Source organism: Cercospora kikuchii (assembly GCF_019650295.1).
Source record: "Cercospora kikuchii DNA, contig_00001, whole genome shotgun sequence".
Taxonomy (NCBI): Eukaryota; Fungi; Ascomycota; class Dothideomycetes; order Mycosphaerellales; family Mycosphaerellaceae; genus Cercospora; species Cercospora kikuchii.
This window is the reverse complement of record NW_025408582.1, coordinates 4,787,687-4,807,408: the sequence shown is the minus strand read 5'-3', so window position 1 is coordinate 4,807,408 and position 19,722 is coordinate 4,787,687. Positions and strand designations below refer to the sequence as shown.

General features: G+C 54.1%; 7 protein-coding genes across 7 annotated transcripts; 4 read left to right on the top strand and 3 right to left on the bottom strand.

The window, feature by feature from the left end:
- Positions 1-573: 573 nt before the first annotated feature.
- Positions 574-2,877, top strand: CKM354_000188000 (uncharacterized protein; the record flags this gene model as incomplete). Its single annotated transcript, XM_044797015.1, has 1 exon — positions 574-2,877. One exon carries the CDS (start codon positions 574-576, stop codon positions 2,875-2,877), a length of 2,304 nt encoding a protein of 767 aa, XP_044652950.1.
- Positions 2,878-3,524: 647 nt separating this feature from the next.
- Positions 3,525-5,312, bottom strand: CKM354_000187900 (uncharacterized protein; the record flags this gene model as incomplete). The annotated part of the gene is made up of 3 exons (XM_044797014.1): positions 3,525-4,177; positions 4,235-5,158; positions 5,228-5,312. 3 exons carry the CDS (start codon positions 5,310-5,312, stop codon positions 3,525-3,527), a joined length of 1,662 nt encoding a protein of 553 aa, XP_044652949.1.
- Positions 5,313-5,876: 564 nt separating this feature from the next.
- Positions 5,877-7,511, top strand: CKM354_000187800 (uncharacterized protein; the record flags this gene model as incomplete). Its single annotated transcript, XM_044797013.1, has 4 exons — positions 5,877-5,951; positions 6,003-6,922; positions 6,970-7,215; positions 7,265-7,511. 4 exons carry the CDS (start codon positions 5,877-5,879, stop codon positions 7,509-7,511), a joined length of 1,488 nt encoding a protein of 495 aa, XP_044652948.1.
- A 51-nt stretch (positions 7,512-7,562) lies between these two features.
- On the bottom strand, positions 7,563-9,185 carry CKM354_000187700 (uncharacterized protein; the record flags this gene model as incomplete). The annotated part of the gene is made up of 4 exons (XM_044797012.1): positions 7,563-8,082; positions 8,143-8,727; positions 8,794-8,819; positions 8,895-9,185. The coding sequence occupies 4 exons, from the start codon at positions 9,183-9,185 to the stop codon at positions 7,563-7,565; spliced, it is 1,422 nt and encodes a 473-aa protein (XP_044652947.1).
- A 983-nt stretch (positions 9,186-10,168) lies between these two features.
- Positions 10,169-14,153, bottom strand: CKM354_000187600 (uncharacterized protein; the record flags this gene model as incomplete). The annotated part of the gene is made up of 2 exons (XM_044797011.1): positions 10,169-13,170; positions 13,319-14,153. The coding sequence occupies 2 exons, from the start codon at positions 14,151-14,153 to the stop codon at positions 10,169-10,171; spliced, it is 3,837 nt and encodes a 1,278-aa protein (XP_044652946.1).
- Positions 14,154-16,622: 2,469 nt separating this feature from the next.
- Positions 16,623-17,055, top strand: CKM354_000187500 (uncharacterized protein; the record flags this gene model as incomplete). The annotated part of the gene is made up of 2 exons (XM_044797010.1): positions 16,623-16,849; positions 16,905-17,055. The coding sequence occupies 2 exons, from the start codon at positions 16,623-16,625 to the stop codon at positions 17,053-17,055; spliced, it is 378 nt and encodes a 125-aa protein (XP_044652945.1).
- A 538-nt stretch (positions 17,056-17,593) lies between these two features.
- On the top strand, positions 17,594-19,702 carry CKM354_000187400 (uncharacterized protein; the record flags this gene model as incomplete). The annotated part of the gene is made up of 1 exon (XM_044797009.1): positions 17,594-19,702. One exon carries the CDS (start codon positions 17,594-17,596, stop codon positions 19,700-19,702), a length of 2,109 nt encoding a protein of 702 aa, XP_044652944.1.
- Positions 19,703-19,722: the final 20 nt, after the last annotated feature.

Below are 19,722 nucleotides of genomic sequence, written 5' to 3'. Positions count from 1 at the left end.
ACTAAGTTCTGGACAATGCTCGAATCTCCCATAGTCCGCATGAAGTTGCCGTGCTTCTCGAAGAGCTTCCTGTCTCAGTGTGTGTAGTACAAGTCCGGTAATCAGTGTGCTGCGGCAAGAGAGTATGCCGCGCGGGACAGTGAGCCTGGTGTGAGGTGCGGTGGCCCATCAGGAGATGTTTCGGCCCGACCACAAGTTTCCGAAAGGGAGTGAGAGAACAGAGACGATGGAGCGTGAAGTGAAGTCGAGCCATGTTGATTATTCATGCATGCGAGGATAGGCAGGTGAGCCGATTCGGGATGACGGCAGACTCCACCAAAGTTTGAACAAGCGGAGAAATGAGTAACCACTACCGCATTGCCGGCTCTCTGTCTCTCGCCAACACTCGCACTTTCGACTGTGAAGTGAACTGCCACGTGCAGCGTGCAGTGACCGGCGCTCCAGGAGTCTCCAATTACTGATCACCACCCAGCTCCTGGGGTCGCCCATCAACGACATCATCGGCCGCGGCGGAAACACTGGCCGGCAAACAGCAAGCACTGCCATTCCGAAGCTGCTGCAATTCTGCTCACCATGACGCCGCTACACAACGGAACTGTCGCTCACGGCTCGAATGGACACCGACCTACACGCAGCACTGGCCGTGTGCTGCCCGCCATCCCGCTCGCCTTCAGCAAGCCGAAACAGCAGCAGCCGCCGCATGTCCGGACGTCGGCCCAGAAGAACGCAGCTGTGAAAGCGAGCACTCCGGTCACCACTTCGCCACCACGATCCGAAAAGAGCCAGAACGGCGAGGTTGAGGAAGCAGTGATGGCGAAGGAGGCACGAGTGTTCGAGAAGCTGCCAACAGCTGGAGCCCAGCAAGAGCAAGAGCAGGACGCTCACACTCGGCCATCAGCACAGACACCCGTGTCAAGAGGAAGCGGCGCTGCGTCTTTGTCAAACGGAGCTACCCCAGAACCTGCATCCAGTGAGGCGCCTTCGCACATCACGCCGCTCACCAATGGCCACGCTCCTGCCTCCAGCTCTACCGGCCCGAACAGTCCAGCATCTGGGCGAAAGCCGGCCGATCGATTCGACATGCGGCCGATTCGAACGGAGCTGCCACCTGCCTTCATACCATCAGCGGAGCAGCAGCAGACCCCGCTGTCCGCAGCATCAATGCAGTACCGGCCACCCGCTCCACCTCATGGACATCCCGTGCACCCGAGCGCCGGCAGCATTGTCTTCGGTGGAAATGAGTCTTCTGGATCTTCTCCAGCGCCCCCACCAGGCATGGGCTCGGTCTTTATGCCACCCCCTTCAGCTCCGCCGCCGGCACACAACTACATCCATGCACATCATGCTTCGGAACCACCGCCTCAACGCTACCAGAACGGACATCCACCACCGTCCCATCTCGCCACTAGGCAGGGCTTCGCTCCATCGCAACAGTTCGCCCACCACCACACTCATGTTCCTCCGCGCTATCCCACGAGAGGAGACCTCACACCCAATGGCGTCGTCGCAGCAAACGGCTATGGGCCACGATCACGTTCTGGCTCGCATGCATCATCACGAGCGGGCATCGATCTGCAGTCGCCCATTGGGCTCGACCAGAGCATCGATAGTGCTAAAGCAATGTACTCTGACCACAAATCTACTTTCGGAAGCAGAAATATCCCCCCTCCATTCCCACACCACATGGGTCCTCCGCCACCCAACTTCCATCATCCAGAGATGGCTGCTGGCATGGAGAATGCGGAATCGATGCGTGATCATATACTATCGCAATTTCGCAATCCTGCGTTCGCTGATTGCCACATTCTTGTGTCTGAGGAAGAGGCCTCCGCTCACCTCGAGCTGGATGGCCACAAGCTTATACTGGCACGCAGTCCTCGCTTGTCCGAGCTCATTCGCAACAACTCAGCACCTACCTCGCCTCAATCGATATCACAACTGAATGTTCCGCTGAATGGACGTTACGTGCGAATCGGCCCATTCGTGGACTCCATTCGCTACCTCTACGGTGGACCATTGCCGCCTTTCGATCTATACAATTTGGGCCCCAACACCACTGGCGAAGATCGAGTGGAGCTTGCCCTGCAGTACATTGCTACTGGTGCTTGGCTCAACATCCATGCAGTGGCTCAGCGTGGTGTCGAGATTGCTGCCCTCCACGTGCAATGGGACACCATTACATCCATCCTTGCGTTCGCACTTGACGGAGGACTGGGGCAAATGTGGCCGATCGAAGATGGCAGTGAGGAGAAGACGAGCACGTGTTCGAGTGACGACTCCTCGACCAAGCCGGAAGCTGGTGGATCGCCGACCTACGAACCTCACTCTTCGGCTCTGCTTGCACGGGCGCTCGAATTCGCTGCTCACAACCTGCCACCTAACTTTTACATCGATTCCTCCGCACCTCAGTCTCCCTCCTTTCCCCGACTGCCAGTGTACGCACACCAGCATGAGAGCAAATCATCAAGATCAGACCCCCGATTGAGCAAGATTCGATTTGGAGAAATGGCCAACGATGATCACCAGCGCCCATCATTTGCGACCACTGCTGTATCATCTGTGCTGCTTTCACTCCCGTTTCCCCTGCTCAAATACTTGCTGGAGCACCCTGCACTCGCTGGTCGTCTGGGAGCCGACACTGTGGGCAGCATCATGCGCCAAGTCGTCAATGAGCGTGAAGTTCGTCGACACAAAGCGCTGAGAGCCCGCGCTCTCGGTCGTGATGACGGGACTTCGGAGAATCAGCAGGTCCAGAATCTGTACTGGGAGGAATCTGTAGAGCCATCTCATCACACACGAGCAGGCTTCCGGCTGTCGCGTCGGAGACGCGGCATCGATACTCCCACCAGCTCTTCCGACGCCGACGTTGCTAAGTGAAGCGCGGACATTCGAAGTTATTCAGATCGATCAGCGTGTTTTTGCTTTGGTTACTTTTCAGGAGAGGCAAAAACCTCGAGCGTGTTGTTTTGTGGTGCATAGCAAGCGGGTGGCGTTTCAGCGGCGGGAATGAAACAAGTCTTTCCGGCTTGGGAAAATGAGTGAGAAGATGTTTCTTCCATGTCTTTTCGCGAGGCGCTTTTGGTTGGGGCCAATATTTGAGCGAGGAACTTCTCTCTCGCACGTGCATATGGGAAACGAGCTGCTTGAGAAAAAGACTGGACGCGTGGCGTTGGTGGTACATTTTGGAATAGGGAATGAGCGTGCTGCTTCGACACATTTCGGGCGAAGCCTCATGATGAACAAGAGCGATACACGACGGGCTTGGCGTCGGTCTCTCGTTACCGGCTCAGCTGACCTGGGAATGATTGAACGGTGGATCTCTGGATTTATGGCCCGGGCCTCGCAAGTTTGTCAATGGCACAACAACCAAGAATTTTCGAGCTTCAAAAGCTGGTGAAAAAGCGCAAAAGGACTGGGAACGGCTGGTAGCAGAGGTATATAGTACTGCATATACTAACTACAACCCCACAAAGCGTCCTCTACTGCTGTATCAAGTCTCGACGTGTGAAACTTTGTTTCTTCACTTACAATTCATCATGACCAGCTTGTTGTGTCTTCACAACCTCGACGCCACATACCGCGGGCGTTCCCACCTCCATTCTATACACACATTTCTCCTCCTCCATGATCTTCCAGATCTCGTTCTCTTCACTACAAGCCAAGATCACCGTCGTGGAGCGATTTGGTCCGTTCCAGCAATGCTGACCATTCTCATGCTTCATTGCGATCCTCTCGCCTCTGCCCAGACCTTTGCCGTTCGTCGGGAGGTCCTCATCAACAGTGATCGTTTCGATGCGGTTGTAAGAGCCCATATTCGTGCTTCCACCACCCTTCTTAGACTTTTGGCTCGTTCGGCCCATGAAGCAGAATTCGTAGGTGTATTCGCCAGAGTCTTTGGAGACGCAGACGTCTTTGAGGGCACGGAACACGTCGTCGGGGCCGAAATGTTTGGCAAGGTCGTCGGTGTGTTCGGTTTGAGACTTTTTGGCGTCTTCGAGGGCTTTAGTGGCGGCTGTGAGGCGTTCACGGGCTTCGGTGACTTTTTTGGTTTCGGTGCCGGAGGAGGCGGCGTTGTTGGCGAGGATGCCGTTGTCGATGAGGGTTTGGCGGAGGTCGTGGAGTTTGTTGTCCACGAAGGAGCGGATGGAGGGTGGGAGGTAGCTTGTGAAGGAGTAGACTGGTGTTTGTTAGCTTGGGGTTGAGTGATGGAGATACCAGTGAGGGACCAACTTACGAATATCAGTCTCGCTCTCCTCCTCAACGTACTGGTCCCAGTCAAGACCATTCTCAGAATCCTCCTTGATGAGCTCCTGCATATCTCGCTCTTGAGCGTCGTTTGGGTCAGCTGCGAGTGTATAACTCGCAGCGTAGTCCTCCCATGCTCGGACAGCTCGCTTCACGCCCTCATCGTTGAAGTTGGGGTTGTACTCTTCCTTGAAAGTTGTGAGCAGGCTCTCCAGCTTCTTCAGCCTATCGCGATTGACTGAGAGCTCGGCTCGTGTCCGGACCAGGCTATTCCTCAATTCGTCCATTCTCGTGCGTGCGATTTCGATGAGCTGGCTCAACTTGCCGCCCTTGCCAGGACCAGCCTTGACAGTCTTGCCTGATTCGCTCCGTTGTACGTCTTTCAACTCTTGCTCCATGCTCTTGGCTTTGATCTCAGCTGCCTCGACCTCTGCTTTTAGACTCTGCAAGCGATCCTCAACAGCCTTCCGTAGTCGCTGTGCCTCTTTAACCAGTTCCGCTCGCTTCTTGTTGGCAGCATTCAGGCTCTTCGTCCTTGCCTCGTCATGCTTCCTCCACTCCTTGCCAATTTCTGCACATTTGTCCTGGCACTTGACAATGCCTTCCCACTCCTCGCTGCCATCGCAACACAGCTCGTAATCGCATATCCCGTCGTTCACGTTGGTAAAGGGGACATAGCTCGGTCTATGCCCCTTGTTCTTACAATAGAAGCCAGGTAAAGCATTCGAAACATTCGGAGGATTCTCGAGCGTGTGTGGAGATGATGAGGATATGTGGGCACATGCGGCAGTCCCTGGCTCGTCTGACCCGTCCGGACAGTCGCAGTAGTCGTCATTGACTTGAGAGAAGGAGAGTGTGACGGAGGGGTTTGTGATGCATTTGAACGTGGTCGTGTCTTCGTAGAATTTGGCGACTGGGCGTGGCTGTTAGTTTAGCAGTTCAATGGCTAGGAGAGAGACTAGGATGGACTTGTTGGACGTACAATCCGGACCTACTCCACGTGGGCGAGCGGCATGTGAAAAGGCGGCACATTCGAGGGCCACCAGGGCCACGGCTGCACCTCTCATGTTTGCTCGCGAATTGTCTAGACAGGAGGGAGGAGAGCAGCGAAGACAATCGAGGAGCGGTGTTTCTGGACAGCTTGCATCCCAGCAAGTGAGCCGAGTCGCCAAGATTTCTGGGAGAAGGCGGTGGTCTCGTCTCCTTCTCCTCCCATTTGTGCTCCACAACATCCATCCTCCTCCACATGTACATGCACAAAACGAGCCTATCCTGCAACACACGCAGGACGATAACGTATCCTACGCGCCAGACACCCGTAGCCAGCACACCAGAGGCCGCGTCTTCAATGGCATCCTCGCTGTCGACCACCATCCCCGGGAGTGTCTCCGAGAGCGACGGTGGTCGTTGGGAGGTTCAGGTCTCGCTGGAGACGCGATGAAGCCGTGTCGCGCACCAGTCTCCACTGTGATGCATGGCTCGCTCCTGTTGGGTGAAACTTCCCTGCGTAATGCAGGACCGCCATTTCTACCTTTACATCTCATGACTTCCACGCTTCCTCGTCACTTCACACACCTCTCGCTGCAGCCGCTGACCTCTACTTCCTCCATCTCCCCCTCGGCGGCAGAGTCATGGCGTTGCTCAAGGCTCTAGGAGTCGCGTTCACAGCGCTGATCACCTTCACTACTGCAGATGTGTCGCAATGCGTGGGTGCTTGAGTATGACGCCTCACTCAAGATCTGCTGACTGTTCACTAGTGCCGTAGCCTTGAGAACAAACCGGGAACACAATCCTTCTACGGCCGCAACGACACTGATTTTGCCGTTCAGAACGCCCGCTGGTCGACCAATGCTCGCCTCAATCCAACCTGTATCATCAAGCCACATCTTGCCGAGCACGTTGCCCAGGCTGTGACTGTTCTAGCGGAAGGCAAGTGTGAATTCGCCATCAAGGCCGGGGGCCACACGCCTTGGCCTGGAGCGAACAGCATCGACCATGGTGTTGTCATCGATCTCTCTTTCCTCAATCGCACAGCTCTGTCACCCGACAGAAGCTTCGCTCGGCTCGGCGCTGGGGGCACCTGGGGCCATGTCTACAATCAGCTTAATGGAAGCGGAGTGGCAATTCCTGGCGGCCGAGTCAAGACTGTAGGTGTAGGAGGTCTTGTTCTTGGTGGCGGGTATTCCTGGCTCACTCCCAAGGTTGGCTGGGTCGCGAACAACGTTCTCAACTACGAAATCGTGCTCGCTTCGGGAGAGGTAAGGAACGTCAACGCCAGTAGTGACAGTGACCTCTTTATGGCACTGAAGGGCGGCAGTAACAACTTTGGCATCGTCACCAGCTTTGACATTGCTACTTTCAAGCACGACCAAAAGATCTGGGGAGGGTTTTTCGCACTTCCCGCAACGGATACAAATACGACCTTTCAGTCCTTCCAGCAGTTCGTCGAAAAGGTGGCCGAAGGAGATGATGATGCTTCATTGGCAGCTCTCGAGTTCGTGCACACCAAAAATTCATCCCAGGACCAAATCATCAACTGGGTGTCCTCGGTTGATGCAGTCAATGAGACTTCGGCATTATGGGCATACGATCCTCTCTTCTCAGGAAATAAGCTGGCGGATAGTACGGGCTGGACGACATTCGCCGATTTTCCGAACAGTATCCCTCCGGTTGCTCGGTGAGATGTTCTTCGTCCTTCGTCATGCCGCGATCTAACCTGAACAGGGTCACGTTTGCAACTGTGACGATACAGCCCGTGGTCATTGACTCTGGACCAGTACTCGAGAAAGTCCACCAGATTACGCGGGATGTCTACGAGACGCTGAGCCATATTCCGGATCTGACTTGGGACGTTCAGTACGAGCCACTTCCGCGTGTTTACAATGACCGCGGGCTCGCCGATGGCGGCAACATCATGGGTCTCAATTACACGACCAAAAACTTAGTAATCGTATTTCTCATGCCATTGTGGTGAGTGTGTTGCAAAACTGTATGCGATGCAAGCTAAAGGCAACCGCAGGGAAGATGCTCGCTTCGACAACGAGGTCAGTTCTGCTGTTCAAAAATGGCTTACTCTGATCCAAACATACATCGCTGTCCACGATGTCGGCTATCCTTTCGAGTACCTGAACTACGCGGCACCGTTCCAAACCCCGCTTGCAAGCTACGGAGCGCAGAACTTGCAATTCTTGAAAGAAGTCAGCAAGAAGTACGATCCGGACGAGGTCTTTCAGAGGCTCGTCCCTGGTAGTTTCAAGCTCAATTGAAGATCGTCGTCTGATGATTCGTTGCTGTCTAATGTAAACACTGTCGATATCTTAGACCACTGTTTTCCAGCCCCAGCCGCCTTTACTGACTCTACACACGCAGATCAGAGCGGCTGCTACGATCGTCATGATGCCACCATAGATCCATATCTCGTTATACCCACTCGCACCCAAGATCGCTCCAGAAATTGGCGTCCCGACCAAAATACCTATACTGGTCACCGAGAAACCCATGCCCATTCTCGTCCCTATCAGACCTCGATTGGCTGTGATATGGACGTAGATCGTTGCGGGAAGAGACACAAAGGTTCCCGAGAAGAATCCATATAACGCAGAAATGGCAGCCACAGAACCGAAGGAATCCGTTGCAACGAGACACAGGCAAAGGATCCCAGTCATAAATGTGCAGGGAATTATCACATTGAACGGCCCGATGCGATCGGCCAAAAGGTTGGGCAGGACTCGTCCGAAGGTCGACGCTGCGTTCAAGATGGCAAGAAGGTAGAAGGCCAGGTCTGGAGATGTCCCTAGCGCGAGGGCGTAAGACTGAATGTAGAAGAATGGGGTATATCTACAACGGTGTCGTCAGTTTCAACATCAATGGACCTGATCACCAGAGCAAAGCACTTACAACCCAAGGAATCCAATAAAGGTGCCCAAAACGAAGAACGTAAACGGCACCTCCTTCCACGCCGCAAGGTCCAAAAATTTGCGCCGGCCGGCAGGCAAGACTCTGATCCTCAGTACGGCACAGCTCACTCCCAGCGTCGCCAACTCCAGGAACCCCAGCACCCTCGTCGTCCAAGCGAATCCAATCGCGGGCTGTAATCGATAAAACACAATGGGATACACTACGCCGCCAATACTCGAACCCGCCGCCGCCAGTCCCACCGCCGTTGCTATCCGCGTGCTAAAGTACGTCGATAACACCGCAACGCATGGTATGAAAAGACATCCGGTCCCGATGCCGATACAGATCGCTTGTGAAAGAATTACTTGGTAATAGGTTGTGCTCAGGGAAAGCATCATCTGTCCGAAGACCACGAGGAATGTTCCAGTGAAGACGAGTGATCGGGCGTAGCCGGAGTCGTATATGGGGCCTGTTAGACTTCCTACGAATAAGAGTAGTGTGGCTTGGATACTACCGATCCAGGAGATGGCGCTGGGTGAGGATGTGGAGAGGAGGCCGGTTTCATAGTAGGTTTGGTATGTGCCGCTGGAAAGGACTTGTGGTCAGTGGTGGTTCTTCCCCATTGATTGGTATGGTACTTCGTTCACTCACAATGTGTTTACGATTCCCCAGGTATTCTGTTGTACGAGAACAAATATCAGCACTCCTCATTCCTCGGCCGAATTTTGTGGCGAGGAAGGACTCAATCTCACCATGAATAAGAAGAAACTCGACACAACTTGCAACCAAGCCCAAAGCCCTCCATTCGGTACGCTTTTGATATTATTCACGCTAGGTTTCGAAGAAGCTTTCGTTGCAACTCGTTCCAAGTCGTTCGATTCTTGCCCATCTTTCTCGACAGATTCACGCTCGGTGAAAGGTGGTTCAGCGGCTTCGATTAATTCCTTTTGGCCAGTAGTAAGATCATGGTCGATGTTGCTGTGTTGATTGACATTCCGAGTCTCGGCCTCCTTCCCCAGGTCACTCGCCGAAGACCGCGACATCTCTCTTAGATCTCTCGGCGTTCCACAAAGCGTAGTTATCGATCGCTTGGCAGCGATGCTGCGTCTGCGGCGCGGAATGCTTTAAACTTTCTCGCTATCGGTATTACCATAAGAGAGGAGGTGTGCTGCTGTATTCCTATTTCACCTCGTTTGTGGTTGTACTCCGGAGTCTCGAAATCATCATTTTCCGAAAGAGCGGTCACGAATGAAACGAAGCAGAGAGGAAGGTACCTTGTTCTTTCCACGATTGTCAATCACTCGCTCGCCCAAGGAGTGTCGCTCCCATCTAAAGTCCGCCATTTACGCCGCCCAGCCCGAAAGCGGGCACCGTCTACCCGCGGCAGATGGGGTTTGCGACTCGCTAGACGTGCCGCTTTGCCGGGCCGTTAAACAAATGGGAGATCGAGAGAGACGTACAGAAGATACATTGTTGCGATCTTTTTGGGTCTTACCATCACCGCGTCGTTGCGAATTGGTCAGCTTGGTATGTCCTGCCCACTGATGGAAATGTGGCTTTCTGATGCTAAGGCATATAAGACGCATTATGCTTCCAGCTGTGCGAATCACATAAAGAGGCTTTCGTGCGAGAGATGAGACGTTGTGATCGGCAGGATGTTTTCCTGCACGCCCCACGTGCGACGGCAATACGTACATCTGCCGCCTTTGCTGATGCGAGATGCCACGCAGGGAACCAGAGTCTGAGAGGAGCGGTATTCGAAAGCGGCAATTTTTGTTATCATCTCAGCTTATCGTTCCGCGCCACACGAATATGGGCTTCTGGGATGTCATAAGACTCAAGCGTGAAAAGGACCTTTATTGTCAGGACCCACTGGGAGAAGAAGTAAATGGCACGACAGAAGCGCTTTCAATGGAATAATCCTACACACGTTTTTGATGTCTCTGATAACACTGATACAAAGGAGCTCAATTGCACACGCACCATGACCGTGCTTTCCCCAGGTTTTCGAAACGACAGCGACGACCTATATAGGCTCGTCCCTGGGCTCGATCAAGATCTCGTTGACAGCAATGTGTTCTGGCTGCTTCAGACCATACACGATAGCATTCGCCACGTCCTCAGGATCCATGATCTTCGCCCCACTCGGTTGTCCGTATGCTTTGATAGCCTCCTCATCACTGGACATGTTCAGCAGGTCTGTCTGGGTATTTCCAGGCTGCACAGCTGTCACCCGCAGACCTTTGCCCGCAGTCTCGAGGCGCAAGGACTGCAGAGTTGCTTCTACGAAGAATTTGGAGGCAGAGTAGACACCGAGACCAGGGAATACTTTACGTCCTGCATCGGATGAGATGGCCACGATGTGTCCAGCGCCACGCCTCAGCATACCGGGTACAGTCGCTGCGAGACAATGCAGCAGACCTTTGCAGTTGACGTCCACCGTGGTGTTCCACTCGTCTGTGTGTGCGTTGGCCATCATGGTGAAATACATCACGCCAGCGCAAGAGACGAGGATGTCAACTGCGCCGAGCTCCTTCTCGGCCGTTTGAAGAAGGTCATCGACTTGAGCTTTGTCCGTGACATCAGTTTGCTTGACAATGACCTTGCCATCTCTGACTGCAAGTCGGCGCTTGAGACTCTCGAGCGCTGACGTCCTGCGAGCAGCGAGGACAAGGTGGCAACCTTCAGCCGCAAGGGCGCTGGCCACAGCGGCACCGATCCCTGACGAAGCACCGGTAATGACTGCAACGCGGCCAGTGAGAATACTCTTGCGCACTCGCAGAGCCGATCCTCCAAGAGCGCTGTTCCGTGCAGGAGGCTTCTCCAACCATCCCCTGGCGAACCAGTGACGGGCATATGTTTCGAGGAGTATCGGATCAACCTTCGGTCGTTCCACAATGGCGCGGAAGGGTCTCGTTTGGGCGTTGTTGAGCACCACGATGTCACGCAAGAACCCAACACTTGGCATTCCGCTGCGCATGATGTCGACTGTGAAAGCTCCTTCGCCGCCCTTCATTCCGCCTCGTTTCTCGTTCCACAAGTTCACCCACTTGTCGAAGTCCATCGGTTCAGTGGGGTACCCGAGCTCCGCAAAGTGCTGGAATACTTCCCTCGTCTCAATCGGATCTGGATCGCCCAGATGGAAGACCAACTGTTTCGCATGCGTCTGGTTACCAAGATGAACAATAGCTTTGCTCACGAAGTCGACAGGAGTCATTTCCGCCCTCCAGCCGCGAACGTCTGGATAATAGCCCAAGTGTATCGATTCCACGAATAACGCTGTGAGCAAATCCCAGGCGTTGGCAGCGCCCGTCAAGCTGTGTCCAGAGATGGTTCCTGCGCGCAGAATTCTCACGGGAAGGCCACGACGCCCAGCTTCAAGCACAAGCTGTTCTGCAGCCCACTTCGTTTGGCCATAGCCATCAGGAATCTTCTCAGGTACAGCGTCGACGTAGAGCATAGCGTCTTCGGGCCACCCGTGACCAGATTCAGAACGAGGCAGGACTCCGTTGGTAGACACATACTGTACGGTAGCGCCGCCCATGCACGCTAATCGCAGAATTTCCTTCGTGCCATCAACATTGCTTGCTCGCAACGCAGCGTACGGGTACACGAGATTGACTTGTGCAGCAGCGTGGACGATCACTTGCACTCTCTCAGCGAGCTCACTGAACTTTTCAGGTGCCAGCCCGAATCGCTTCCTAGGCAAGTCGGCGGGTAGAACCTCGACACGCTCCATGACGGAGTCGCTCCATAGTCCCAGATCGATGAGATTCCTTCGTATCCTTGCAGTGCAACCAGGCTTGTCTTCTTCCGAGGATTCAGGAGAACGAACAAGACAGATGATCTGAGCTGAAGTGCCCTCCAAAAGTTCGTGAAGTAAGAAAGCACCAAGGAAACCGGTCGCACCGGTAAGCAGTACTGTCTTCGCATCTTTGAGAGCACAAATTTTCGCTCCATTTGGCTCGATGTCGCGATCCAGGTTCGAATCTTTGCGCAACGCAGTCGGGAGATCGGACTGTACTGCGGCAATTGTACCGTCTCGTACTTCGCGAACAGTATGCAGGTGGCTCTCGAGCGTCGGCGGATCAGCCAGTCGTCCTACAGGGATGCGGAAGCCAAAACGCCTAGAAAGCTTGGTAGCCAACGCCGCGAGCGAAAGCGAGTGACCACCAAGATCAAAGAAGCTGTGCTCTGGCTTCAATTGCTTTCGCTCCGCGCCCAAAGTATTGGCCCAAACCTCTGCAATGTCGTCGATGTTGATGGGATCCTTGGCAGGTTTCGCGCCGTTTGCTGTTTTGACTGGAATAGGCGAGGGAAGACTCTTGAGGTCGATTTTTCCAGATACGCTGTGTGTGGGAAGTTCGCTTAGTTCCACCCAGAGCGTGGGAAGCATGTACTGTGCAAGATATGGCGTAAGAATCTTCCTCGCAGCTGGGCTATGGTTCTGATCGTCGATTTCCACAACAGGTCGGTCGCTGCCAGCTTCGGAGTCCTTCACAAAGTAGGCTACAAGCTGACGATCCAAGCCATCTCCATGTGCAGTGACCGCGCACTGTCTGACGGCCAGGTACTTGGTAACAGTATCTTCGACCTTCGCAGGAACGACAGAGTAGCCACGAAGCTTAATCATGGTCCCAGTACGGCCGGTAATTTCCAACAAGCCGTTCTCATGTAAGATCGCAAGATCGCCTGTTCTGTAAATCCGTGCGTCCGGGTTGTCGCTGTTGAAGTGGTCTGGCAAAAATGCCGCCGCGGTGGTCTCGGGACGGTTCAGGTAGCCACGAGCTAGCAAGGAACCGCCGACATACAGCTCACCGCTGTTTCCAGGCTCAACTTCCTTTCCATCTTCGCCCAGGATATGGATATGCTCAGGTTCGAACGGTTTTCCGACAGGGCAGTTAACGGCGTCATCGCGAATCATATCCGCGACATCACCACAGGCGATTTCATGTGTTTCGCAAGCGCTATAGCAATTCAGTAGTCGGACTTGTGGAAGAGCGTGGAGAGCTCTGCGAGCAAGGTCGTCTAAGATGAATTAGCACGTGGCCAGCATAAGCTTCTTACGATCTCTGCGATCGATCTGTGTGCGCAGTGCATTGCATGAATATAGGTTGCACTTCTCGATCGCGATGATATGAGGAGTGCAGAGTCTTTGGGCTATTGGTTCACTTACTAGAGACGACTTCACCGTTCAGCCATAAAGTCTTCAGATTCGCAAGTCTCGAGCCAATGTCAGGAAAGCGAGCAAGTACGGCTGCAAGCAATGTGGGGGTCATCAAAGTCTCTGTGACTTTCTTCGCAGATAGTAATTCTACTAGGGCGGCTGGGTCATAGCTGGACTCGTCCGGCACAGTCACGACCGTCGCGCCTCGAAGCAAAGGTCTGATGATTTCCCATACGAAAAAGACATTGCAAGCCACACGCGCGCCAGGTTCGACATCTGAGAGGCCAAATCGAAGATTGTATGACAGAACGGAGGCACGATGGGGATTCGCGATGCCTTTGGGTTTGCCAGTGGTACCGGAGGAGTATGCAACGAATGCTAGTTTCTCGAGGTCATCAGGACCTGGCCCTTCTCCATTGGTCTCCGCATGGCCGTTGGTCAGTACTTCTTGGTCTTCGTCGAGGACAATGCGAGGGATCTCGGGCTTGATCTTGCCGGTCTCGGATTCGTTGTGGATGACTACGACCGGTTGTGCATCTTCGATCACATCGGCCAGCAAATCTGGAGGATAGGCAAGCTCGAGCACGAGATAGGCACCCCCAGCTTTGAGAGCAGCGAGGCAGGCGACAACATAATCGGCACTCCGTGGCAATAGCACGCCAACAAGGCTATCTCTCTTCACTCCATGTTGGCGAAGTCGGTGGGCGAGCTCGTCGACCTTCTTTGCGAGTTGCGCATACGTGTATGTAACTTTTTCGTCCTCGAGCGCTACCGCGTCTGGTGTGGCCTGCGCTTGGTTGTCAAATAGCGTGGAAAGGTCCTTGGTGGTGTCAATAATATTCATGGTCGGTGTAGTGTCATCTGGAGGTATAGTACAAGAAGTGAGTGCAAAAAGCGTGGAAGTTATTCAATGCCAGAAGCGATGTGGCTTGGCCTAGGCTCAAGTATCGGTTGAGAGCACAGCGCCCAGTTGAAGAGCATGCCGAGTTCGCATGCCAGGCGTGGCGTGCACAACGCCCACGTCACAATGGGGGAAACAATTACCTCTTTCAGCCGTTTCACTGGATATCACAGGACAAAGTATCATCAATCGTTTACCGTCTCTCGCCGCGCTGCGTTTGGCAGGAGTGCAAATAGAGCATATGCGCTGCTGGACAAGGTGTCATGAACGTGTCCTCTACGGCCGCGATTGAGCCGGTGGATGACACCGATGGAGCGAAGTGGTCCAGAAGCGCGAGCATTCTCTCGCGGGTTGAGCGCCAAGCAATAGTGTCCCCGAAGGCTTTGCAAAATTCTTCTGACCTGGCACAAACCGGGTGAGGTACTTCTCCGATTGGCGGTGGTGGACAGCATGGAACGAGCCTCACTCGCACCCACCGCTCCAGTGCCGACGCGCGCATAGCGCGATAGTAGCGCGAGATTTTGCGAGAGTGATCGTGTCCAAGTTGTAGGTGTACCAGCGTTCACACATTCTGCAGCCAGTCAACAGCAGCTTCAGTCTGCTCGGACCCTTGCTTGGGATGTCGTGATTTGAGCTGCAGATGAGCTGACAGCACAGTTCACGTCCCCACGAACCACTTTGAACTCCGACATCCCACTTCTTCACGTCGACCACCGAGCGCTGTGCTGGCTCTGAGCGTTCTGTGCGGCGTGCGCGTGGCGTTTGGCGGACTCGTGGTCAACTCGTGGGTGAAGTTTGCAGGTTAGCAGGCAGCGGGAGCGGGATGGACACGCGCTGGATCTGGACGGACCACGGCCTGGCCTTGAAAGAGCTATCACATATCAGAGTGGCGGTGGTTTGGTATAGGAGCGTTGAAAGTGAGAAGAGGCAGAGGATGGACACGAACAAGTGAAGTCGCTTCCCTCAAGTGGCAGTGGCACATTTGATTCCCACTGGCGCCACGACCGGCCCTCCACGTGACCAGAATGGATGCGGAGTACATTCTGTCCAAGCATGGCGAAGACTTCCGGAGTGACCAATTACCAGGCTGGGAAAGCGATAAGAGCGGAACAGTCAACGAGGAAGAGCATTGTCTTGAGACAGCGTTGGCCATCGGCGGCAGGTGCTCGATACCGCGAACACCCTGGTGTTTCCGACGCCACAGGTAGTGAAATGCCGTCATGAGCCTGGACTGCTTGCTGCATTAGAGCCTCATTTGGTCCATGCTCACGATACAGTACGGACTAGCAGTAGAACCGGAATTGTACGCGCACTAAGACGTCCACCGTGACCACACGCTGAGCTACCTAGCAGCATTGCATTCAGACGCTGTGTCCTACCACGTCTGGCACTCTGGCAGCAGCCTAGGATGAGAAGGACTCAGAGCGCCAGGCGTCTTGCCGTGGATTCGGGGTCCCGAAGAGAGAGAAGGTAGGGAAATGCAATTCTCGGGATGTCTCAATGTTCTGCCTGGATGGCTGTGCGATGTGCACGTGGTTCGCTCTGAAGTGCCGCAAGCAGGAGGAGAGCTGAGCAAAATTACGAGAAGTGGACTGTCAAGGCACTCGGATAAGCCGCTGATTCCAGCGATGTAGCGAGGACTTCACGCGTAGCTGAACTCGTATCACGACGCCGGACATCAGGAAGGACTGACGCTGGCTGAGTGTTGCTGCTTCTATAACAGGCTACATGTCGTTCATATGCTTGTGCGACCCTTGCTATCACTGAGCCCGTCGTACATCTCGAAAGCGGAACTAGCTTTCTCGCATCATGATGTGCACAGAAAGTATTCAAAGCAGCTAAGGTAGGAAGCAATGCTTGTCTTTGCACCAGTATTATGAGACCGTTAATTTGGTACTAACAACAGTGACATGTTCAAGATCCGCGAGGGACAGTTGCAGTAGTACGGCGGGAGGCTCAGCTGGCCACTAAGTCGGGTTGCAGCTCCTACTCTCATCTCCCAAAGTTTTGCAGAACACTACACTGCCTCTCGCATCACTCGAGATTCACCGGTGAGCTTGTTGGTGTTTCATTAATCTGGGTCGAATACTCTTGGTCCCACTTTAAGGCTTCCTTCGTGGAGATGGAAAAGGTATCGCAAAACGAACATCTGTTGGAACGGAGGCATGGAGACATTTGACTGGCTCCGGAACGTCATGGCTCGATTTCCCCTTGACGGTTGTTACGCAGCGCTCGTTTTCAGCGGTATCGAGGAGGTCTGTAAGCGCGACAGTAAGTTGAACGGAAGGCTATAAAGATGGCCCAGCAAGACCTCATATCCATCATCAGCATCAGCGTCACAGCGCCTCCAACAAAATCCATACCTTCAACCAGAACCATCACTTTCATCGCCCTCAAGTCTTTCTAGCAATTATGCACGCCTTCAGCATTGCAACAACTGCCATTGCCCTCGCGGCCTCTGCTCTAGCAAGCCCAGCTGCCGAGCCGGTCTCTTTGAACACTCGCGCAGCCTCAAAGCTCAACCAATACTCGAACCCTGACTGCAAGGACAACAGTGGTGGCAACACTCCAACATACCACGCTTCCCCTCCGGCGCGAAAGTGCTACAACATCGACCCCACGACAGTGTCGTTCTACTGGTAAGCTAAGCGTGAAAAGTAATCTGAACAATAGCGAAACTGACATCCATTGCAGGGGACAAGGACCATTGACTCAGGTCTGGGCGTACTCGAAGGCCGGTTGCACGGGTCTCTCGACCAACCTTGTGGGAGGAAGTAACTGCGTCGCTGTGAATATCAACAACAGCGACGAGTTCAAGAACGTCCTCAGTATCATGATGGACTAGAGAAGCAGGCCTTGTTGATAATGCTCCGACCTGAATTAGAAATGGGACATCTGGGACCATATAGCAGGTAGTCGTTCGCTTTCACATAATCGTGTATCGATGGCCATCGACACCGCATCCGCGTTTGTCATGTCTTCTTTGCAGATCTCGGATCTGTGTAGCTTTCGAATGTGCGATCTCTTGGAGCTGGGCGACTGCAATCTGGTCGGGTTCGGTCCGCATCCCAGCGGCGATCGTGAGCAGCAGCATTTGATTGAGAGCAAAAAGACGGGTTCAATACCTGCTACCTCTGCACAACTTCCGCGAAGACTGCCTTCAGCTTTGATCAGTGTTGTCTGTGCCCGAGTCTACTCCAGTTTCATCTGATCAGCTGTGGGGAAGGCGAAGTGTTGGAGCGACATGGATAGTTGCCCCTCACGACCATTCTATTCTTGGCGCGATGTTTGTTCTCACACACATCCCGTGCGCGTTGGCGCTAGACACAGCGATACCAAGACATACTGCACATTCCATCTGATCAAATCGAGCAGAATAAGCGATGGAGGACCCATCACCGCAAGTCCAACCACGTGTGGAGGAGAGCACCTTCGCATTCGACCACAACGAACCCAGCTCGCCATTCGTGTCGGAAGCCAACAGCAGGCTGATAAGCAAAACATGGGATGCCCCAATCACTAAGACGGAAGAGGAGCAGCATACTATGGATATCTTTGCGACACCAATGAAGCACGGACTCGACGACATGGCGGAGGACAAGGAGAACGTGCCAGAAACTGGGAACACAATCACAAAGCTCAGACCAGCGACACCACCTGAAAGCAAAGCCTTGCCAGACTCCCCAGTCAATGAGGCGCGACGAGGAAGCACCGATTCCGACCTCATGCCTCCTCCACAGTCGACGCGCAAATCACAGACACCGAAGCGATCACCGCTGAAGCCATCTCGAAACGCGACCGGCAATGCCGAAACACCGCGCGCGACGACGAGTCCACGCAAGAACTCATTCGGGTCAGAACTGACGCAGTCCACGCCCCGGGGCTCGAATAACGCCTCCGATACACGAACAACACACCAGTACGCAGAAGAGAGCTCCGGATTCGATGATACCTGCTTCAGCGCCTTCTCTGAGGTACCAGATATGACCACATGGGCGAAGATGGGTCAAAGTCCTACCAAGCGCGGCGAGGCATTGCGAACGCCCGGCAGACAGACTGATGCCACTCCACGAACTTCTCGCAAGCGATCATCTCCTTCCCGATCTCCCTCGCCGACTCCACGAAGGTCTAGAGTAGGATCGAAGAGCGGACACGGCCACTCGTCAAGTCAGGATGGTACTACTTTCCTCATTGACTTCACACAGCAAATGGACAACATGGCAAGCTACAGCCGTCATGCCTCGCCAGCCAAATCGAGTACTCAGCCAGATCTCCTCAAATTCATGAACAGTCAACGCTCGCCGCACAAGACAACACGCCAAAGCTATGCCACACCTGCCAAGCAAAGCAGCATCATGAACCTCCTCGACTTCGAGCTCCCACCTGCGCCCACACCCCGATCCGTGCCCACGATTACTGTTCGAGAGCTCGAGTCACTCAAATCGTCGTACCTTTCGCAGATATCATCTTTGAAAGCGACGCTTAGCGGTCGCGAAGCTGAAGTGGAAAGCCTCAAGCGCGCAGTTGGAGATGCGGAGCGTCGAGTTGGCGAGGCACAAGAGAGACTGCGAGAAGAGAAGAATAGACGCGAAGATGCGGAAGAGCAGAAAGCTGGGTGGGAGAAGCGAGGGCAGGAAGTCGAGCACTTGCTCAAGGATGTCAAGGAGGAAGTCATGAAGTCGGAAGCAGAGAAAGAGGAATTGGCGCGCAAGGTGGAGGAGTACGAGCGCAGAATCGAAGACTCGGAAGCAAGAGCAGTCAAGGCGGAGGAGCGGTATGCGGACGCGTTGGCAGCAAGAGCAGCAGCAGGAGAGGGCGGCGAAATCGATCCTTCTGCTGTCGAGGAGCGCGTGCAACGGCTCGTGTCCGCACAAATAGACAGCAAGATTGAGGCTGTTTCACGTGAGCTGCATGCTGTCTACAAAGAGAAGCACGAACGCAAGGTTGCCACGCTGAAGAAGAGCTACGAGGCTCGTGGTGAGAAGAAGTGTGCTGAGCTGCAAGCCCGTCTCCATCAACTTGAGAAGCAGAACGAAGACCTCTTGGCAGCAAAGGATGCGACATTTTCTGGACCGGTCGCAGGCGATATGACATTCTCTGGCGAGGCTGAAGCAGAACTCAAAGCTCAGATTGAGGAGCAACGTGCACAATTTGCTCGTCTGGAGGCAGAGATGTTGACTTCGCGCCAACACCAGGAGCAGCTAGAACGCGAGCTTGCCCAGGAGCGGATCGAAAAGGGTGATCTTGTCGCTGCTGTTGACGAGATGCTCCTCTTGCAGTCTGAACAAGGCCCGGCACAAGGTGCCATGTCTGTCGTTGAGGACTTCAGAAAAAGCATTAGTCGACCCGCTTCTGCAATGTCCAGCGGACTTCGAGCTCCAGGAAGCAAGATAGGATGCGTCGGCCGACCAGCGAGCGGCATCGCAAAAGGTGGCATGATGTCGAGGATCGAGAAGATGGGTAGCAGCAGGACCGGTGGCGGGCATGATTAGTTTTGGCGAAAGACTTCGTC